At 32.7% G+C, this 24459-nt stretch overlaps 2 protein-coding genes and 1 pseudogene across 2 annotated transcripts; 2 read left to right on the top strand and 1 right to left on the bottom strand.

The window, feature by feature from the left end:
* The first annotated feature begins 996 nt into the window (after nt 1-996).
* Nucleotides 997-4382, top strand: LOC139487861 (zinc finger protein 723-like). Its single transcript, XM_071273029.1, has 2 exons — nt 997-1123; nt 2847-4382. Exons 1-2 carry the CDS (start codon nt 1024-1026, stop codon nt 4022-4024), a joined length of 1278 nt encoding a protein of 425 aa, XP_071129130.1. The 5' UTR covers nt 997-1023; the 3' UTR covers nt 4025-4382.
* A 5288-nt stretch (nt 4383-9670) lies between these two features.
* On the top strand, nt 9671-10554 carry LOC139490278 (P2X purinoceptor 7-like). The gene is made up of 2 exons (XM_071277122.1): nt 9671-9891; nt 10272-10554. Exons 1-2 carry the CDS (start codon nt 9673-9675, stop codon nt 10533-10535), a joined length of 483 nt encoding a protein of 160 aa, XP_071133223.1. The 5' UTR covers nt 9671-9672; the 3' UTR covers nt 10536-10554.
* Nucleotides 10555-11934: 1380 nt separating this feature from the next.
* LOC139489880 (uncharacterized) lies at nt 11935-18912 on the bottom strand (annotated as a pseudogene).
* Nucleotides 18913-24459: the final 5547 nt, after the last annotated feature.

Here is a 24459-nt window from a genome sequence, read left to right as displayed (position 1 = left end):
TGCTTAACAACAGTACGCAAATCATATTTTGATTAATTAAAAATGTTGATAAGAATTTTAGTAAACATTCAGGCTCTTAAAAATTAAGCATCGAAGATATATGCATCCTTCTTATAATTAATTAAATTTTAAAACAACTGTCCATCATTGTGTGCAATTTTTATTTTCCAGGTGGAATCCATATTGCCGTTTTTTTATACTATAGAGTGCATTTCTTTCTAACACAAACGATGCAAACGACTAAGCGCGCACATTTTTCATCATTTCTTTCAAACATACGTTTGCAGAGTTTGCAAAAACTTTGACAAACTATGCAAACGCTAAAAATTATGCGTCTGCAGTTTGTCGTTTGTTAGTATAAACGCTAACGTTACATTTGTTTCTAACTTCAACCTGATTATAAACGATGTATTTGTTTCTACGTTTGTAAGACTTCTGTTTACCAACAACATGTGCATGCATTATTATATATTGAAAGTTCAAACAGGGTCAGTAAAGACTTGTTAAACGATGTATGTGTTTCTACTTTTTTAGCGTTTAGAAAACAACAACAAATGTGACACAACGTTTACAAAATTTTGGTTCGAAAGAAATGCACTCTTATTCAGTACTTAAATTTGCCTTAATAAATGTATATACATGTTATATATGTTTAATGTTTTAATCAACGCAATCATTAAAATCATGTTAGATATTTAAGATGATTAAAAACTAATTATTCTGCCCAAGAACGGGGACTGTGCTTAGTAAATTAAATTATTTTGTCGTTTTTAACAAAAAAATAAATAATAATAAAAATAACGTATATAAAAGACAATTACAATCAAAATTGTGTATGATTTAATTGACAGTAAAGTAACAAAAAGGTAATAGTTTGTGAATTCACAAGACTTCACAATTGAACAAATGATTAAAGGGTAGTCAAGCAAATAATTTTAAATCTCCACATAATTTAAGTAGAAATATTTATCTTTCTCGCGAGATACACACTATGTACACACATGGTACAGGTACACACACTTTATGCTTATCGAGAGTACGTACAGTACATGTACTACTTCCTGGTACATCTTTCAGCGAATTATTACTTCAGTTGTCTCAACTAATATTAGTTATGATTTAGGTATGTATTTATAGTAGTATTGATTCATTATACTATATCGATTTGTCAATATATGTGTGATTTGAAGAAGTATACTTGATGTTAGCTATAAGGTATGTGTTTACAAATATACCGGTCGTGTTTATTTTTAAGTACTGACAAATCAACTTTTCGGAAGAGTAGTGATACCGAATAATCGTGTTATCTAAGACAAACCAGGATTTAAGACTGTATGTTACCCTTCATACGGGTCTTTTAGTTAATATGTTGCTGTCGCATTGACGTTCAAATCATGTCTTCTTTTATTTTATTCATATCTACAGGTCAATATATCGGAAACTTACAAAGGGAGAAGGTTTGGTACCATTAAAACGTTTAATCCCGCTGCAAATGTTTGCACCTGTCCTAACTCAGAAATCTGATGTACAGTAGTTGTCGTAATTTATACGTGTTTCTCGTTTCTTATATAGATTAAACCGTTGGTTTTCCCGTTTGAATGGTTTTACACTAGTAATTTTGGGGCCCTTTATAGTTTTTTGTTCGGTGTGAGCCAAGGCTCCGTGTTGAAGGCCGTACATTGACCTATAATGGTTTACTTTTATAAATTGTTATTTGGATGGAGAGTTGTCTCATTGGCACTCACACCACATCTTCCTATATCTAATTATTGTCTTTAGATTTTAACGTGTGATTACAAAATTGTGTAACATATGAGACTTATTTATGTAATAATTAAGTACTATGACCTAGGCGAAATGTTGCTTTGTAGCCACTCGTCAGCAAAGAGAGAATTTAATTTTAAAGGGCCTAAGAACAAAAATGTCCTTAATTACAATCGTCTTATTAAATGTTTTATATATAAGACATCTTTTAAAAAAATTTCATACAGCATTTCAAATAGTCAAAAAAAGATATATGTTGAACTTTAAAACGGATTTTGAAATGAAATAAATATAATTCGTTGGATGTCGGATATGAACTGATTGATAATTTAGTCTTAGATGAATGTTTTTTTTTGTATTGGTTGTTATTGGCTTGAACTATCTATCAGTAACTGCGAGTACTCTTAAGATCTATATTAAGTGTCTTTTTGTTGTAGGGATGAATTATTACCCGGCCACGTCCACTCTATGTTTTTGTTTTATGTATTTATATTTGTATCCATCTGATGAGTTAAGCCTCTTCAACTTATTTTTACAGTTTGTTCTTATGTTGTACTGTTACACCACTGTCTTAAGTTAGGGGAGGCTTGGGACCTCGTTAACATGTTTAGCCCCGCCACATTCTGTATGTATGTGCTTGTCCCAAGTCAGAAGCCTTTAATTCGGTGGTTCAGTGTCGTTTGTTGCTGTGTTACATATTTGTTTTTCGTAACTTTTTGGTACATTAATTAGGCCGTTTGTTAACTCGTTTCAATCGTTTTACATTTGTGATATTGGGGATTTGTAAAGCTGACTGCGGTATGGGCTTTGCTCATTGCTGAAGGCCTTACGATGACCTATAGATGGTAATTAATGTCTCATTTGGTCTCTTGTGGAGAGTCGTATTATTGGCAATCATACCACATCTTCTCTTTTTTTAATACTCTAGTAAACGAGCGATCATTATATGTATAAGAATAAGGATACGAAAATTTTATTTTCAATTAAATGGCCCTATAAAGAGCTTTCATGACACTACATACAAGTACATAAGATAAGACATTAAATACTTAATAATAATTATACATGTTTTTTATTGATAGCAATGGATAGAACCAAACCTTTAAAGTTTCGTCTCAAACACAGGAAATCAATTGATCAAACCCAAACGAATATTTCATACAAATGTGGGGAGTGCGGATTTAACTTCGGTGCAAAAAAAGATTTGCAAAAACATTTATCTAAACATAGGGAGGAAAATTCATTAATTCTAGAAAGTTCCTTACCAAAACTAAGTAATTGTGAAGCAAAAGTGTACGAATGTGATATATGCGACAGGATATTCAGCGAAAAAGTTTACCTTAAATTACACACCAGAATACATAAAGGATTCAAGCCATACAAATGTCCAGATTGTGATGGGAGATATAACGATTGCATCGAATTAAAAAATCATCGTAAGTTGCATACTTATGTTGAAAAAACTAAGACATCAACCAAACCTGTAAAAGAAAAGAAAACATCAACTTCGGAAGTAGTTAAAATAAAATCAACTAATGACAATGAGATGAAGTACAAATGTAAATGTGGAAGACGATATTCAAACTTAGTAAAATATAAGTCCCATGTACTAGCACATAAGGATAATCCCACAGACTTAAAGTGCTATCTTTGTGAAGCTACTTTCAGCAGAAGACGAGCTTTACAACTGCATTTGAACGAACATGCTAAAGAAGACCACACAGAGGTGTACAAATGTGATAAATGTGACCAGAGATACTTTTCTAAATGGTGGTTTGATAAGCATAATTGTACAAATGTAGAAAGTAAATGCCCAGAATGCGGAAAAACGTTTAAAGATAAGTTTCGTTTGAGAAATCATATGATTTTTCATTCAAACAAGAAGCCGTTTCTTTGTCAAGTTTGTAAGAAGAGTTTCCACTTGAAGCATCAATTAATAGTGCACGAACGAATACATACTGGAGAACGTCCATTGTCATGTAACTTGTGTGGTAAAAGTTTTAACCAGCTAAACGTGTTAAAACGACATGTCCTTAACATACATACAAATCATAGAGCTAAGAAATGCCCCCTGTGCGACAAAGGGTTTAATAGTACTGATCAGTTAAAGAGTCATATGATAGTCCACAATCCTGAACCAGTATTATGTGCCTTTTGTGGAAAATGCTTTAAAGCTGTAGTACATTTGAAAAATCATGTAAAAAGATGTAGACTTAATCCAAACCAAAACACAAAGAGTCTGATTACTTCAATAGAATAGAATGCCAAGGACATATATTCAGAGATTTTTATAGCTGACAATGCTGTATATATTTTCCTCATTGTTGAGTACCTTATGGTGACATATACTTGTAAACGTTTATGTTATTTATCTTATTAGAAATGATACCAAATATTATTGTTTTATAAATCGTTAACCTAAGATCTTGAAAGGCAAATTCACCATGGTTGTTGTTATATTTTATAGTCCTTCTTTGTTTCTATACTACTCTTCTAAGCTCTTCATAAAATTACACATCACGACTGTGTGATATACACTTGTCTCAATTTTGTGGAATGGAATACTCAAATTATTTGTGTAGAATGTATGTAAATATACCAATAAACTGTTGACATAAGTCTGCATTTAATTTTGATATAGTTAAGAAGGGATATAGTTACGATACTGTTGTCAGGTCATTAAAGATTGCATATTTTGGCTTTAATATTGATTCACTTATAGGGTCTTTGAATCGGAACTAAACACATTTAGTTGTTATTTATGATTATTGTCATTTTGTTTGGTTTCTTTTGTTACATCTTCGGAGGATGTGTTTTCAACAGACTGTCGGCATTCCAACGGGAACAAATTGTGCCCCTCTTCTTGTCGACTTGTTTCTTTATTACTATAAGGCTGATTTCTTACAGGAACTTCTTACTAAGACTTTTGTAAAACGTCATCAGTGTCTGAGTAGAAAGTTGATGAACCAGGGGTATGTCAAAGAACGTCTCGTCCTTTTTCTAAAAAAGTTCATCGGAAGATACCAAGACCTTGTTGATAAATATTCCGTATCAACTTCACAAATAATACACGATGGTCTTCATGTATAGATTCTGCGTACTGATGTTATTTATCATCTTAACAACGTGTTTTATAGTTCTTTCATTTGTCTTTGTTCTTTGATTAATATTACTTTTACTGTTGAATGGTTTTATGTGATATTCGTTTGACGTGGCTCGGTACTTATCCATCTCGTCAATGTGTTTGTATTGTCTTGAATTTTTTGGTGGTGTGTTTTGTATAAGCGACTTTTTGTATTTCTTTGGTTCTAATAACGTGACTCTGTACTTTAAAAGATCCCGTCAGTATGATATTGTTCTATTTTATGTCATTATGATATATTTATATTGTGAATTACAATGTTACGTTGAACCACAAACGTCAAAATCATTCAATCGCGTAGTGGAATTAACTATTTGTGGATTCTTATAAATTCTATAATAAAACTTTTGGACTAGTTTAAATCTCGGTCTATTTCTGAAATTTATTCTTACATACTTTTGATTTTTTAAACCTGTATGCTAACATTGCCTAGGTAAATTTTAAAATTGTGTTTATGCACATTGAACGACAAAATAATCTATGTGACGTATAAAATTTTCTGACGTCAGACACACAAATCAATGAATGTGTTTGTAGATAGATGTTTTTGTGTTCTGTTAAAATGTTCCTTTTAAAATTGTTATACGATGATGACTGATGTACCCATATTCTGACTATTTTATTTATTGTGTCTGTTTAGTTAACGCATCAATGTAAATATAACGGAAATTGATGAGACTGTCATCAAAGTGAGAGGGTTAGCGCTATAAAACCAGGTTTAATCCACCATTTTCTACATTTGAAAATGCATGTACTAAGTCAGGAATATGACAGTTCTTGTCCATTCGTTTTTGATGCGTTTTGTTATTTGATTTGGCCATGTGATTATGGACTTTCCGAATTGATTTTCCTCAAAGTTCAGTATTTTTGTGATTTTACTTTTTAGGAAGAAAGATAAGAAGTAAGCAATATCCTTTAACTATAGATGATGTTCTTTCACTAAATAATTCAAAATTTGGTGACTATGTTGAACGCATCTATCCCATCGAACTAGAGATAAAGGATAGCACAGATACAGTTAAGTCTGCCTCATATCTTGACTTACATCTAGAAATTGACAATGAGGGTCGGTTGAAGACAAAACTTTACGACAAAAGAGATGATTTCAGCTTTCCAATTGTGAACTTTTTATTTCTAAGTAGCAACATTCCAGCATCACCTGCTTACGGGGTATATATCTCCCAATTGATACGATATTCTCGTGCTTGCATTTCCTATCATGATTTTCTTGACAGAGGGTTGCTGCTCACAAGGAAGCTATTAAACCAAGAGTTCCAAATGATGAGGTTGAGATCATCCCTTCGTAAATTTTACGGACGCCATCGCGAGTTGGTTGACCGTTATGGAATAACCATTTCACAAATGATATCGGATATGTTCCTTACGTCGTAACTACAATCCCCTTCCTTTTCATGAATGTGACCTACCGAATTATACTATTTAAAGTAATATGAAACTAGTTTTGGGTAAAAAAAATGTCTTCAAAAATATGCTTGTTATGTTTACATTCCCTAAAAACTAAACCATTCGTGGCTGTTTCAGTACGAAAATCGCGATCATATGGCATGCAAACCAGAAAACAATTCCATCTGCTACGAGTTTTTTCATAACAATGGAGGTTAATTAACTTTCGGAAGCACCGTTCCGATGATTGCCGATCTTCACCAGCGTAAACAATGATGACGTCAACGATGGATGCTGAGGTAAGTCCACGTTATACTGGTTCAGAAAGAAGTTAAATTTCAAGCGTTAAAGTGCCTTGCAAAGAAATTCTTTCAACTGTTTATCTAAAAAAATATCAGTTGTAATAAATTTCATCCTTACTTCCTCGATATATATTCAAAAATTGGACTGAAAACGTTAAAATCGTGAAGAATCATTGCTAGGGGCCCCAATTGGGGAAAACAAAATAGAACAAAGAATCTATAAATTTATCTAAACTCCTCGTCAGATCTACTGTGTCACATGTAAAAACTATCTATAATTTATCATATTCGAATGAATAGTTAAAGGAGTTGCCAAAAAGTGTCAGATAAACAAAATTTCAACATGAACGCAAACAAACAGATTTCAAATTGCCGTTTTGCAAAAAACGCAAGTTGTGTACCTCGGAGCAAGAAGGCACGGGTCCCTCTTATGTTGAGACACTTAAAATGATGGAATAGGTCTCCTTGTAGTATTAGTCACTGCCGGGATCGAGAAGCAACAGGAATGCATTGTATTTTCCAACTAATCAGGGCCACTGAACCCTCCTAAGTCGACACTCGATCAAGTTTGACACAAGCCATGATAAATGTTTCATGGGCTGTATTATATCCACCTCCAGGTTTAATAGAAGGGAAAATCAATTCAATTTCGGGAAGGGTGTCGAAGTTTTCGTGTGGTAGATATTCTGGATAAAAAGTCCTGCGTGTTTTTAGCTGTCTGTCCTGCTTTTCTTTTTTTTTTTTTTTTTTAAATTTTCACTATATTTAGTCCTGCCTTTTTTATAAGTTTATCCTGTTTTTGGGGGCCCAGCTGCTCATCCTGCATTTTTTTTAATCAAAACTAAAATCAAATGGTAGCTCTCTTATATCGAAAAAAGTCACAATGTCTTTGTTTTAAAAAGAAAATATTCAGATGATCAAATATATAATTATAGATAAAAGTCCAAATATATTTAGTATGAGAATGGTCATAATATAGTCACAAATATAAAGGGAAAATAAAAACATGTATGCAATGCATTATTGCAATTCTAGTTGTAAATAGTTTTATTTCATATCTTTTTCTGAAGATGTAAGTTTTGCTAGACATCTCAGCATATTTTTCTACAAGTTTTGTGCTCTTTAGCTTCTTGAGAAATGATTTAGAAAAAGTCACAAAGCAATAGAAACTTTTTCTGTAACATGATTTAATTTTTTGTTGTTGTTTTTTTTTTTACTTTCCTTACCGGTATACATATATTTCAGGTAAGACAGCTCAGAATATCTTTTTAAGTTTTATGCTCTTGAGGGACGGACCATTTAACTTACAGGGGGGGGGGGGGGGGATTTTTTTTTTCTGGTCAGAATTTTTTGTTTTGGTAAGTGGCGCGATTTTTTTTTCAAATTTCACATAATTTTTTATGGTAAATATCCTGTCAGAATATTTTTTTATCCTCTTGCTGGTCAAATTATTTATTTTATCAAAATTCAGGATCAAAATATTTATTTACAAAACAAACGGTAAGGGGGGCGCTTGAATTTTTGTCTTGACCAGATATTGTTTGTCCTTATATATAAGGTACATATGGAATAAAATATCTTATTTACAGTTTTCAGATGCATCAAGTAATAGGAGTAGATCGCCAACATCTGACCTTAGCTCTGACAATGGTCAGCCTATGGAACTAAAGAGAGGTCGTTGAAGGGGCAGTGGACGTGGAAGAGGTAGAATTCAGGCGAGAGGCAGCAGAAGAGGCAGAGGAAGAGGACAGGGAAACAGAGGCCAGCTGCAAGAGGTCAACAAAGAAAATAGAATAGCTCAACTTGAGGTATTGATAGCAACAGAAAATAATACCAAAATTATTATCTTTGAATTATTGTGCCCGCCTTACCAATGTCCTGTAGCTTTCTCAGCTCATACTTATAATAATTGGATTTGAAATGTGCACTGGCACTCAAACCACATCTTCTTATTTATATTGTAAGAAAAAAAAGTCATATCAAACGGTTATTTTTAGGGAGACGTATTTATAAAAGTTTTTACAAACATGTTTCTGAATCCCATATTTGAACTTTATGTAACATTGTAATATTTGTCTTGACAATTTTTCATTAATAAATTCTGTTTAAACTAAACTAAAATTATTTTCAAAGCGATCAGAAACATACAATCTATAATTATTATATCTGTCCTGAAGTGTATTATGTGAATTTTTAACATTACTCTTAGTTTCTTCTTATTAACACCAAATAATGGAACAAAACACATTTACATTTAGCAATTGTTATTATTGCATTAACAAATCGGTTTCTTATTTGCATCATGTTCAAGCGATAATTTGTGCTTTGGCATGTTTTTGCTACATTGGACTGTACTACTTAATTATTGTATTTTAATTGCTTTTTTTAAATTTCAGAATAGAGTCGATTCAATGTCTGTTGATTGTAAGAATTATATTTGTTTATATTCTTATTTTTAATATTTGATAGAAGATACATTTATATATAAGCACTAATAGTGTATAGATCGTCACTTGGCTGTCACTTTTTAATCTATAGGTAAGCTTTTTGTAAAAGCTATTTTTTCTTTGTAATAATTGACGTTTACGGCGCTAAATATATTTGCTGTATTTGCCGTCCGTCTTTATGACGTTATGTTTTCCTATGAATGTTATTTCAATTTGTTTACGGCAGTTTATTATTTGGATTTTATTTGGACACACAAGATGTTTTTTATAAGAGAGCATAATCGGTAAGAATATATTTAATCCGACTTTATCATTCATTTCTTTAGCAAGAATTGTAACAATGTTCCGTAAATGCAATATATTGATTTAATCATTTGTGCAAACTTTGTACTTTTATCAGGAAACATGTTTCTTTATATTTTTATGATTGAAAAGTAATTAATGCGCTGTATATTATTTTTATGGATAACGGAATTTAGTTTCACTGTTATTTATGATTTATAATTTATGTATTTGCAGAGAATCGTATCGTATACAACGAAATTAAAGAACTGATTTGATACGCATACTTGACTTTGTTTTTGATTTACTGTGTGGTCCAAACATTGATGATATGCGTATTCTTCTCAAACGAATTTCAAAGGCACAGCCCAGTTTCGTACTCAACATCCTAGACAATTCGAATGTTGGCAATGGGCAGCCAGCTGGACCAGAACCACCAAAACCAGACCAGCCATCATGGTGCTCCTGCTCTAATTGCAGAGAGATGCCAACACAGCAGGAGAGGCTGTGTTGCAAAAGACAGCCCATGAATTGCCATTCAAGGTTACCGGTAAGATTACAGTAACATAAATACAATTTGCCTTACACAAATGTCCTTTTTAATTTTTTTTAGAAATAATAGAGAAAGATATAGCTTGCTTCCTTTTCTGTTGCACCTTGATGTTACTCTTGTTAGGATCTGTGTTGCTCATGTTATTTTTCTTTTTGTTAGTGTCATCTCTGTCGTCATACTGTTCTTGTTGCAGAATCTGTCAGTCTGCATTATATGATTTACATATTTTGTCCCGTTTTCTTTTCTTTTGCTGTAAAGCCTTCATTGTAGTTGGTTTGGCATTTCTCATTTGACACTGTATTGGTATAATATTTATGATACAATATATGCATTTCTTGAAAAATACATTAATAATAAATAATATTTTTTATTTCTAGGATTTCCAGCAATGTGTTCTAGATGAACTTGTTTTGGAGCTGGCAATCCGGTACCGGAATGATTTTCTGGCACAGCCTGAAGATGACAACTACAACAGGTGTCATCGCCATGCTGCCTACAGGCAATACATACTATGGATTCATGGATATTTGGGGGCCGGAAATAGGAGGGTTATACCCAGCTGTTGTGTGTGGAGAATAAGGGACAAGTATCCCGATGCAACTGGCCAGTATGTTGGGTTTGTTGGTGGCAGACTTGGATAAATAAAATAGTAATATGAAAGGTTTTATTTTCTGAACACCAAACTGAAGAATAATGATCTGAATCAACAATAGCACAAAGCATAGACCAAATAATTACATATGGGAAAAGTTCCATGAGAAAACAACATATTCATTTTTTGTACATAAATGAGGCAGTTACTTTTCTTGTTTGAATTGTTTTACATTGTCATTTCGGGGGCTTTAATAGCTGATTATGCGGTATGTGCTTTGCTCATTGTTGAAGGCTGTACGGTGACCTATAGTTGTTAATTTCTGTGTCATTTTGGTCTCTTGTGGATAGTTGTCTCATTGGCAATCATACCACATCTTCTTTTTTTATAAATAGTCAGTCAGTGCTATGAAATATAGATTACAGTGATTTGATTTTAGTCTGGATACTGATGAACTACCACTGTTCATTGGTTGTTGTTTGGTGTGAGCCAAAGATCTGTGTTGAAGACTGTACTGTAACATTAAATTGCTTACTTCAACTATAGGCTGTTTTCGAGGGAGAGTTGTCTCATGGGCATTCATACCATATCTTCTTATGAAATTTTAAGTCAGTGAACCATGAAATATAGGTTACAATGATCTTATTTTGTCTTGATAGGTTCTAATTATCTTATTTTGTCTTCATGTTGATTGACTACCATAGATGCAAGTTGTTGAACTGTGAAATGGCACTCGCAATTATTAGTTTGCTTTGGTCTTGTAGTGCTACCATAGGTGCATCTATATATAAGATTTCTTTGCTCTAACACAAACATCAATATAATTGAACGTTGACTAAGAACCATGAAAATAAGGTCAAGATCAACTGATACCTCCCAGAAAGACGCACACACTTTTCAATTATTTAATAAATTAAATGTACCGGTAGTCATACTATCCTTATAGAATCGGAACAACAGACCAAATCAGAGAAATTTATCATTGACCAATGACTTGTGCAAATAATGTAAAGGTCAGATATTACTAACCAGACCAAAAAATGTACACCTTGCCTAAACCAAATATATTTCACATATTCCATATGATTTTTGAAAAAACAGCAAACAAGTTAAAAAAAAATAAAAAAATGTTTGTGAGTTTTCAATTGAAAACACTGTCACATGTCGCCGAGAAATGACAAGTTTTAACAGGAAGTTCATGATCAATGACAATAATATCACTTTACATGGTATAGCACCCTGGGATATAACTTTGAGCCATATATTTAGTACTAAATTACAATGAATTAGTATCATTAGCATACAAGGTCTATTCTAATTCGTACAATACAGGTACACAATCAATAAGAGCTGATCTAGGATAAAATGTTGGGCGATTTTATTTTTGTCTGAACATAAAAAACTTTCTAAAATGCTTCAACAATTAATATATTATAATCAACTAGTAGTTAAACGGACATCAATCCATCAGTCCAACTGTAATCAAGAGTTTTTTCTGGGTCTTCCTTGTTAAATCTGGATATCTTTTGTGCGACAAGATCAGCTGTTGATGGTGGCAAGGTTGGTGCAAGTACTGCTGACACTCTCCTTGGGTCATTGACATCTAGCAGCACTTTTCTGTTCATCCCAACAGGATCTTGTAGTCGGTTTTCTACTATAGTTTTTATTATGGTAGGGACATGGTGATAGTCTTTGTCCTCCCTTTTAGCATACACTGACCACTGAATACCAGTCTTGCTGTAGTATCTCTGATACCTAAATTTTTTTTTTAATGTATATAAATACTCAATAGTGTACCAAGTAATAGACGACCCAATAGATCAAATATTTACGGACTTCCCAAAAAAGTTTGAATTGCAGTCTGCATATTATGGAGGCTGACAGTATTGTACTATTCCATAAACGATTTTTCCAAATAAAAACAAGATTGTGTCCATAGTATATGGATGCCCCACCCACACTATCATTTTCTATGTTTAGTGGATCTTGAAATTGGGGTTAAAATTTAATTTGGCATTTAAATTAGAAATTTCTTAACATGGGGGAATATGTGACTTAGTTTCAGGTTGATTCGACTTCAACTTCATCAAAAATTGCCTTGACCAAAATCTTTAACCTGACCAGAAGTGGAACAGATGGACGAAAGGACGCACAGACTAGAAAACATAATGCCCCTACTTCTATCGTAGATGGGGAATAACAATAATAGTTTACCTAGTGCTGCCATCTTTGTTGACCATCACTTGCCTTTGGCAATGAGCATTATTATCCAGGGCTGCTAACAGATTGCGAGCTCTGTATGAAACTGGATTGAAAGAATGGCGCTTGGAAGCATATTTAAGAATCAAGTTTTGGAAATTTTCCAATTCAGCTGTGCTCCTGAAAAAAAGTAAATAATAAGTGAATCTGTAAGCTACTGCTCACTAATGATACCCCCATTTAAATTATAAGGTAAACAGGAAGTTAACTTGATATCATTGAGATGGGAGCCATCTCTGTGGGCCCGCTGTGAATAATGTGCATTAAAAAATTGTATCTTTACCATAGGAAATGGGTTTGTCAACTGAAATCAAAGTTTTTGACCTTGACCTTTGACCTAGGAAGTTGTAAATAAATTATGACACACCCTTTGGTGTTGATTTATATACATGTCAAGTATAAACTTTGAAATGATAACGGTTCTCAAGATATTGAGCGGACACGATCTTTACCATAGGACATGGGGTTGTCAACTGAAACCAAAGTTTTTTACCTTTAACTTTGCCCTAGGCAGTCGTTCATAAATTATGACACACCCTCTGGTGTTGGTTCAGATACATGTCAAGTATAAACTTTGAAATCATAACGGTTCTCAAGATATAGAGCGGAACGATATTCACCACAGGGTTGTCAACTGAAACCAAAGTTTTTTTACCTTGACCTTTGACCTAGGAAGTTGTACATACATCATGACACGCCCTCTGGTGGTGGTTAATAAACATGTAAAGTATAAAGTATGAAATCATAATGGTTCTCTAGATATGGAGCGGACACAAAGTTAAAGTGTTACGGACGGACGGACGGATGAACTGATCACTATAGGGCGACCCGCCTTTGACCTAGGAAGTTGTACATACATCATGACACGCCCTCTGGTGGTGGTTAATAAACATGTAAAGTATAAAGTATGAAATCATAATGGTTCTCTAGATATGGAGCGGACACAAAGTTAAAGTGTTACGGACGGACGGACGGATGGACTGATCACTATAGGGCGACCCGCCTTTGACCTAGGAAGTTGTACATACATCATGACACGCCCTCTGGTGGTGGTTAATAAACATGTAAAGTATAAAGTATGAAATCATAATGGTTCTCTAGATTCGGACGGACGGACAGACTGATCACTATAGGGCGAACCGCCTAAAGGCGGGGCCCTAATAAGTAATGAAATTGAAAACATATTGCACAATAAAGCAAGCTCATATAAACCTTAATACCATATTTCAAAGAGCCGTAATGTGTAGTTTGTTGAAAATTAGTAAAAACAAGAATGTGTCCAAGTATACGGATGCCCCACTCGACTATCATTTTCCATGTTCAATGGACTGTAAAATTGGGTAAAAATCTAACTTGGCATTAAAATTAGAAAGATCATACCATAGGGTGAACTAAGTTTCAAGTTGATTGGACTTCAACTTCATCAAAAACTACCTTGACCAAAAACTTTTAACCTGAAACTCCCACTTTCATTTTCTATGTTCAATGGACTGTGAAATTGGGGTCAAAAGTCTAATTAGAAAGATCATATCATAAGGAAAATATGTACTAAATTTTAAGTTAATTGGACTTCAGCTTAATCAAAAACTACCTTAACCAAAAACTTTAACCTGAAGCAGGACAAATGGACGCACAGACGAACAAATGGACGGACAGACCAGAAAACATAATGCCCCCCGCCCCCCTCAGGATGTACTTGGGTACTTCATGTGATTAAAATACCCATATCTTAGGATATGAACATAGATAACTTATATCATACCTGCAGTTTAAGTAGTAAGGAATTTTCTTAATGAATCTTTTGTCCATCACAATTCCAATGGCTGCATCATGAGCTGGTGAACCAGCTTTCAACCAACCCTTTTCCCTCTTTGCACATAACGGACCATGTTTACACAGGAATATGTTCCATCGTCAGTGTAAGACATAGACCATTCATGCTCATTAACAACATGGTGTATCATTCCACACCACACGCCCTGTAAATTCAAAACAGCAATTGAGGAATAAATTCAAATTAGAAATACAACCTTATAGTTCAAATTACAAAGAAATAGGGAAATGAGAATATAGAGACAACAAAAATGTTTTTCTCACACAATACAATTTGATTTTCACCTATCCGACAATGATATTTTTTCAAGTCGGGAATAAAATATTCATTCATAATTTTCTTTTTTTGATACATGTCTCTTATGGGCCATTTTAAAAAAAATGAAGCAAAAGTGTGACATGGGGGGTCCAATTTCAAACTTAATATTTTGTATTTCTTTTTGTCTTGCCCTATTACCAATACTTTAAATTTTATAATTCCAAAGTTTCAGGCAGAACGAAACAGACACATTGAATAATCTTAAATTTTAATAACATACATCTCAAAATTTTTTAACAGAAACCATACTACTTAAAAACAAGTTTGGTAATAAAACAGTCAAGAAAATATTGCTCAGACCTTTTCCAAATGAAAGTCAATATAAAAAGGAAAATTTTAAAACCAAAATTTCCATTTTTTCTGTTAAATCATATAATAACAATCAAATTGAATAGCTTGATTTGAAAAAAATAATAGTAACTAGTGATTGAAGTTTTTGCCAATAAAAAGAATCTTAATATATATTTACAATAGTAAACTTTGAAAGCCCTGAGTTTTTGTGATCATTTGCAAAAAACAAAATGTCATTTCATTGTACCGTTTTAATGTAATTGTATGTAGAAAAAGCCTTCTATTTTCAGTATTTTGTCACACTCCTGACATATTTTATAAAGATTGAAAAATGCTTTAAACTTTCACAAAAAATCACTAAACACATTGCTATATCATTGATTTCAATTTCTGGTATCTTTTCCCATAGAACAGGACTTTAACGTCTACCAAAGAACACAAAGGACTTAAATGTTTTATTTTTTTTATTTTTCAGAAGTGGCTATTCCAAAGAGAAGAAAAAAAAAAATATTACCACTGTGATATGTTTATATCATAGATGTGGGAGTGCATTATATATGTCAGGAGTGTGACGCTTTTTTAAGGCATTTTCTGTCAATTCATAATTTCACAAGATTAAGTTCCACAAGTTTCTTTGTGTTAAAAATGTTAAAACCAAGTAATATTCATATCATTTACCTCTTAAATGTGTTATTTATCATGATTGTTTTGGCACAATCAGTTTTAATTAGTCATTTTTCTATTTTTTTGTGCACAGTAATGCAAATTTATCAAAGGAAATAAGTGTGTACAACTATAATATCATATAGGAAAGTGAGGAAATGAATTTTGTACAAAATAATACAATTATTTTGATTTAAAATGGTATATTTAAAGATGTTTCAAGGATTAACCATTCAGATGTAATTTGTCACACTCCTGACATGAATTTAACAATTTAAGAAATATATGAAAATTAGCTTTAGTTTTAGGACAGATAATTGAAAGACAGCTAGTAAATAGAAACAAATTTTGGTAAAACTTCCATTCCTCAAAACATCCACTAGATTTGCTGAAATAAGCAGGGCAAACTTCTCTAGAAGAAATAAATGAAAGAAGCAGACTTGGAAAGAGCGAACCTGTAAATACTGGCTGAATCTTAAATTTAAACATGATCAGAGGAAGTTGGACAATCTTAAACAAAATAAAAACCTATAAAACGAAGCTAACAAAAAAGGCTTAAAGTAAGAACTTTGAATTCCAAATTTGATAAACAATATAAAGAAAAACAAAGGCAGTGGCAGAGAAACAGTAGAAAAAAGGAAGAAAGATAAAAAAAGAAGTTGGCTTGAATAAGGACTTAGAATCGAACAAAAACACCTCAGATTCAAATGAGAACAGATCTGTGACTGTGTCAGATTCCAGATCTACAGTGAGAAAACCTGCATAACACACAAGAAATCAACTGCCACAAAACCCAAATGCTTATAAATGATCTCGTCTAGAAGGCCTTTTTTTCCTAGCATTTTTTATGATGTGTTTCAAAGTACTCGTCCAAGCATTTGGGTTTTGTGGTAGTTGATTTCTTGTGTGTCCGACATTTTCCTCAGCAACCATAATTACCGAGCATGCGCATAACGTTTACCGATTGAGTGCAAATCTGGGGTCATTGCATATAATTAGCATCGTTGTCCAGGAAGCAAGTGTTATCGAAAACAGAATAAAATGACGTTTTTTCCCAAACAACATCGTATCTTTCAAAAAAGTAAAGTATTTTCGATTTTTAATTGATAAAGGTTTACTTATATCAGATTATTTCAGTAAACTAAAAAAAAATGATTTTGGCATTTCAGATTACTTTAATACCGGATTTGTTATCACATAAGTAACACGACGGGTGCCAAATGTGAAGCAGGATCTGCTTACCCTTTCGGAGCACCTGAGGTCACCCCTAGTTTTTGGTGGGGTTCGTGTTGCTTATTCTTTAGTTTTCTTTGTTGTGTAATGTTCTACTGTTTGTCTTTTTGTCTTTTTCATTATTAGCCATGGCGTTGTCAGTTTGTTTTTGATTTATGAGTTTGACTGTCCCTCTGGTATCTTTCGTCCCTCTTTTCTTGCAACAGACTCGGACTTCTCTAGAACCGAATTTTAATGTATTGTTATGCGTTTACATTTCTACATTGTCATAAGTCAGGAGCCTCTGGCTTTTGTTAGTCTTGTATTATTTTTTACTTTAGTTTCTTGTGTATAATTTGGAGTTTAGTATGGCGTTCATTATCACTGAACTAGTATATATATTTATTTAGGGGCCAGCTGAAGGACGCCCCCGGGTGCGAGAATTTCTCGCTGCATTGAAGACCTATTGGTGACCTTCTGCTGTTGTCTGTTATATGGTCGGGTTATTGTCTCTTATACACATTCCCCAATTCCATTGTAACATGTAAATTACTAGTATGCAAAGTAAATGCCATGACTGAAGGTAAAATAGGGCCTATAATTTTATGGGAAAAGATATTGCAATGCTAATATAACTACCTACATACAAAATATAATTTATTCATCCTACGTGGTTCCCCTTAATCTAACTTAAATAACAAACTTTAGTATGTTATATATTCTAAAGTTTCTAAAACCATGACTGAGGGAGCAGGGCGAAATAATCTAAAAAATGAGATGTGCAAATGCTTACATACAAAAAGTAAAATTACAAAAATTTTGAACTCGGAGGAAAATTATAACGGAAAGTTCCTAATCAAAAGCTCAAACACACTAAACGAATGGATAACAACTGTCATGTTCCTGACTAGGTACAGGCATTTTCTTATGTGCAAAATAGTGGATAAAATGGTTTTATAGCTAGCTAAACATCACACTTGTATGACAGTGGCTTCAAATTCCATAATATTGACAACGATGTGTAAACAACAAACAGACATAATAGGTAAAAATGTAAAAAAAAAGGGAACATCAGTCATCATAGATATAATCTAAATCACTATAAAAACTAACAAAGAGGTACTTATAAGCATATAGACAAAGCACTTTAGCGAAAATGAAAGATAAGAGTACAACATTTAAACAATAGCACATTGACTGGATGTATAAGTACAGAGCAACGTCGTATAAGCATATAAACAAAGCACTTTAGCGAAAATGAAAGACAAGAGTACAACATTTAAACAATAGCACAATGACTGGATTTATAAGTACAGAGCAACGTCGTATGAACCAACCAAAGAAACACAAATAGGCATAAATACAAAGCATATTACCCATGTTAGCAACAATTAAGGACAAGAACAGAAAAATCATCATAAAACAAAAACACAATGACGGGATGTATAAGGACAGAGTCACGTAAAATGGATAAAATCAAAAGTAGAAAAAGGACGAGACATTCTTTGACATTACCCTGGTTCATCATCTTTCTGCTCTGGTGATTTTTTATAAAGTCTGTGTGGGAGCTGCAAGCCCTTGACTACCGGAAAAGCTGGGAAATGTATATCTTATATACAGATGAGGTTGGTATATTGCTACTAAGGTAGGGAAAATTGATAATTTCAAAATTAAAATCGTCTCGTTTGTCATAGATTCTGGTACTGAGATGACCGTGTATATCAAATTCGAGGTAGAAGTAGAAAAATGTGGAGGAAGTTGTATCTGTTGTTTCTTTAATTTCTAGTTCTGGGGGATATACTAATTGATCCCAGTCAGAAAAGTTTTGGATTGTAAATGGGAAGAACATCATCAATACTATGATCTAAATAACATGGCTTCTTTGATCTTCTTGTTCTTCACAAGTCTCTGAGCGAACTCGGATGCATATGAAGATAAGAGGTCGGAAAGGAGAGGTAAACATTTCGTTCCCATAGGACTGCCAACATTTTGTTGAAAAAGTCTACCTCAATATTAAAAAAATATGTTGTCAAAAAGAAACTCCGGCATATTGTTCCACTTGGTAACACGTTTTATCTTTTTGTTCTCATTTAACAAAATATGCCGTATGATATCCCAACGGAACAACTGCATACCAAATATAAATTATTTATCAATTTGTTTCCCTTAAACGTATCCTAATCAAAGTTAAAATATTTGAACTATGGGATTATTTAAAGTCAATAAACCATGATTAAGGGAGACGGACAAAATAATCTCTATTGAAATAAGATGTGACAATGTTTATACAACTGCATATCAAATGTAGTTCACTTACCATAAGTCACTGTCATTCCCTTTAAACTGAGCGCATCGCAAACTTCACTTAAAGTACTTTGGCTCGTTTGTTTTGGAGTTAAAAGTTGAATTAGCTGTCAAATTTATGTTCACCATTTTTACTTAAATTCTCATATTTGATGTAACATACTAAAAGGAAAATCCAAACGATAAAATGTCTAAAATATAATACAATTTACGATGCATAGGCTCGATAATGTGTATCAATATTTCGTGTGTATTGTAGTCTAGACGCCATCTAATTAACCAATGAGGTGACCTCTGATGACTGTCGTATAATCCGATATACTCATGTAGAGATATATTAGTGAGCGAACACGTGTAATTGACTTTTTCTAGGTCTTTTTGATTTCATATAGGTTAAAAAGTAAATCATCGTTCACCTGTCATTCCGCCTGTGTATAAATTTGTCGACGACCTGTATATTGAGGACGATTACCTATCGGGGGAATATATGGCTCTATTGACAAATTGTTCGTTCTCTTGGCTTGGCTATCATGAATTAGCATGAACCACATGACGCGGTTGAACAGCTTTTTTTTTTTACCAGTAAAGGCTTTTTTTCGCCTTCAATGGTATGCCTTCTGGTTTGTGTTACACCGGTGCAACCTTTTCCAGACTAATGCAGTATATTCTATATGGGTAACGAGGTGTGATTAGTGTAGTCTACCTCGATCGACGATATAATTTCTGGATCATTTTAGGAGCAAATTACCAAGTTCCGAGGGGTTTCCGATAGAATGCAGTTGACTGGGTTAAAATTGCTTGGTATACAAGTGTTTTAAATTGTCAAGAAAGAATAATTTTTGGGCATTTCACCAGATCCAACTAAAATCAAAGCCTAAGCCAACCCATGTTAAGGAAGTAAGTAGTTTTTTTGGAACTTGCTCCTACTATAGAAAATTATTTTAGATTTTGACCAAAATGCCCGCTCTTATTATTAAGAACGAGTTTTAAAAATGGAATGCCGAATGTGAAACAGCATTTACTATTCGGAAAGATGCTCTTATGACCAATCCAATTTTAAATATTTGTATTTGAAAGAATGTATTTGAAAGAATGTATTTTAGACTCTGCGACCAGTAGCCCAAGGATGGATTATTTTTTCCCCAAAACAACGATGACGGCAAAGAATGTGTTATAGGTTATAGCAGTCGTACTTTCAAAAATTCAACGTCAAAATTGTGCCAGTAGAAGGGAATTGTTTTAGCAGTGAAACATAGTCAGTAGTTATTTGCACGGGATCCATTTCACAGTGAGCACTGACCATGGAGCTTTAAACTTGCTGAAGAATGTTAAAAGCCCTGAAGGTCAATTAACACGTTGGTTAGAAACATAAGGACCCTGTATTGATATATATTTTGTGAATATTTCATATAATGCTTTTATTCCATCTACAATAGAAGAGGGGCATTATGTGTTTCAGTCTGTGCATCCATATGTTTCAATGCTTTTCAATTTTGTACTTCTTTGGCTTTATAATTATTTTGAACTGATCGTCACTGACGAGTCTTATGTAGACGAAACGCGCGTCTGGCGTACTAAATTATAATCCTTGTACCTTTGATTATTAGGTTAAAGTTTATGGTCATGGTAGTTTTTTTTTAATGACGTTGTGGTCTTATCAAGTTCAAATAGAAATTGAGAATGAAAAAAGCGAATGTGTCAATGAAGAGGCAACAAACCAACACAATCAAAGTTTTCATGGCCCTGCAACAGAGTTTTGTCGGTGCCATATAGTTTTACCCTTGTCCGTCATTCTGCAACAAACCATTATGCGGATTTTTTTTTTATCTAAACGCCTTCGGATATTGGGCTGTATTTAGGTATGTGAGTTTACCATGATGTGTTACTGGCCTTGCGGTCATAAAACTTTCGAGCACAATTTTTGTACTCAGACTCAAGAAACAACCAATCAAAATACTTGATTTTGTGTTTCGAGCACTTATTTTGTACTAGGAGTACTGAGTAAAGTTTTGTGACCGAGAGCCCAGATCAAGTTTAAGTTTAGTTCCGCTCCGCTGATTTTTGCCAAAATTAAGGGTTTACAACTTCGAAAATTGTTATGAGGACTTTTTTTCTATAAGCCTTCAATTTTTGAGCTGATTTTTGATTTATGAGATTTCTATTTGAGACGGGCAAATTGTGCGATTTTGACAAATCTAGTTCTTAAAATGTTATATTAAATTTAATGCAGTTTTATGTGCAATATATTGTTTTATTATAGGATGTTGATGCAATGTTCCACAATATTGCTGATGTTTTGAAAGTAGATGTTTTTACTTCCACAGGTAAATAAAGTTAATAGTTTTTGAAATCTTGTGAATTTATATACATTGTACTGCTCTATTAAAAAATATATACTTTTAATCCCATATTTCGTTTTGATTTAGAAAGAATTGATTGGAAGAGTTATTAACTGTAAGGATCAATTAAAATTACATTTTATTATATTTTGCCTTTTTTAAATTTGTTATTACTACACAGTAATTCACACCCACTGTATTAGTATTTGACAAACTTAGATAAAAAGTAATATAATTCTTTTATTCTAAATAAATATATACTTGTAGATGGTGCTTACATTATTTAATAGGTGCAACATAGAATGTTGTTTTTATTTTTTTACAGATTTAAAATCACAGATTGAAGGTATTTTTTTTTTTTATAGAAAAAGTACAGCAAATAATAACTATGGGATGTGAAGAAATGGTTGGAACCGTTTATAGTTGGAAGCCACAGTTTTAATAACTGTTTCCACATACATGTTCACTTTAATAAAGGTAAACTAATGGTTTCATCTACCAATAGATTTTTATTTTGAGGAATAATAAGAATTGTTTTCCATTTTAAAAGTAATACTTTTATTTCATTATATATACAGTAATATTTATACATAAATTAAGAAATAATTCATAAGAGCTTGAATTTATACTCATTTGACCACTGGTTGGCGCTTTATGCTTAATATTTTATCATGAGCCATAACTTTCCGATTCATTATGTGTTAGTCTTCTTCAACTTGTCACATAAATAAAAAAAAAAAAGGAAATATTGTATGGCATTATAAAAAATGGAGTAAAAGTCAACAGAAACTAATAATCCTAACAGTTATTTAGATGCGAAAGTCAAGGATGGATTGGTTATATTTAAGATACAAAATTTTTTTTACTTAAATAAGCTTGTGTTTTATGTTTTAATCTTACTTGTTGCAATTGATAATAATCATTCAATTTCAATGTATATGAGTCTCCTGAATAACAACATGCATTAATTAATTGGAAATGATATTTTTTTTTATATTTAAAAAATGATTTTATACCCTAAAAAGTATTAGATAAAAAAAAAAATTGAACATGAAAGACTAGGCAATGTTAAAAATTAAAGAAATATTTACTGATATATAAAACGGATTTTCAGAAGACATGCCAAGACCAGTTCCTCTAACCTGGAATTCTGAGCTGGTAAGACAGCTTGAAGTTGTTGGGAAAAACCTCTCAAAAGTGGGCTTCTAACAGCAGAAGAACAATGGTGGCACGAGTTGTCTGTTACTAAAATACAGGGTGGTGATAATGAGGTATAGATATAGTTTGACCGGTGCAACATAGAGTGTTGTTTTCATTTTTTTTTACAGATTTAAAATCACAGATTGAAGGTATTTCTTTATAGAAAAAGTACAGCAAATAAGAACTGTATGGGATGCGAAGAAATGGTTGGAGCCGTTTATAGTTGGAAGCCACAGTTTTAACGACTGTTTCCACATGCATGTTCACTTTAATAAATGTAAACTAATGGTTTCAGCTATCAATAGATTTTTATTTTGAGGAATAATAAGAATTGTTTTCCATAGAAAAAGTACAGCAAATAAGAACTGTATGGGATGTGGAGAAATGGTACGAGCCGTTTATAGTTGGAAGCCACAGTTTTAATGACTGTTTCCATATACATGTTCACTTTAATAAATGTAAACTAATGGTTTCAGCTATCAATAGATTTATTTTGAGGAATAAGAAGAATTGTTTTCCATTTTTAAAGTAACACTTTTATTTCATTATACGTACAGTAATATTTATATATAAATTAAGAGATAATTCAAAAGAGCTTGAATTTATACTGATTTGACCACTGTTTGGCCCTTTATGCTTAATATTTTATCATAAGCCATAACTTTCCGATTCATTATGTGTTAGTCTTGTTCAACTTGTCATATAAATTTTAAAAAAATTAGGAAATATTGAATTCATTATAAGAAATGGAGTAAAAGTCCACAGAAACCAATAACCCTAACAGTTATTTAGATGAGAAAGTCAAGGATGGATTGGTAATATTTAAGATACAAAATAATTTTTATTTAATAAGCTTGTGTTTTATGTTTTAATCTTACTTGTTGCAACTGATAATGATCATTCAATTTCAATGTATACGAGTCTCCTGAATAACAATATGCATTTATTAATTGGAAATGATATTTTTTTTTTCTATTTAAGAAATGTTTTTATACCCTAAAACGTATTAGACAAAAAAACTGAACATGAAAGACTAGGCAATGTTTGAAATTAAAGAAATATTAAGTGATATATAAAACAGGGATTTTCAGAAGACATTCCAAGACCAGTTCCTCCAACCTGGAATTCTGAGCTGGTAAGGCAGCTGGAAGTTGTTGGAAAAAAACGCTCAAAAGTGGGCTTCTAACAGCAGAAGAACAATGATGGCACGAGTTGTCTGTTACTAAAATACAGGAGGTATAGATAGTTTGACCGTTTAACTAATAAATATACGTAGTTAAGAATACTGTTGTTCAATATTCATAATTGATGATGAGTAAACATGTAAGGGCAAAATTAGCATCTTTTGATTGAAATATGCTATTTCGTATACTTATTTCACAGAATGTATGAAAAAAAAACCAGTGCATGATAATTAGAAATTTTATTTGAGAACCCATTGCTGGTAGTCTATCTGGACGTCCGTGTGTGGATGAAAATGAAACTGAAGATACCTCTACTGCTACCAATTGGTACTTGTATGACAGTAAGACCTCTGATGAAGATACCTCTAC

This window comes from Mytilus edulis, chromosome 9 (assembly GCF_963676685.1).
Source record: "Mytilus edulis chromosome 9, xbMytEdul2.2, whole genome shotgun sequence".
Taxonomy (NCBI): Eukaryota; Metazoa; Mollusca; class Bivalvia; order Mytilida; family Mytilidae; genus Mytilus; species Mytilus edulis.
Note: the sequence above shows the minus strand (reverse complement) of the source record. Positions and strands in the feature narration are given on the sequence as shown.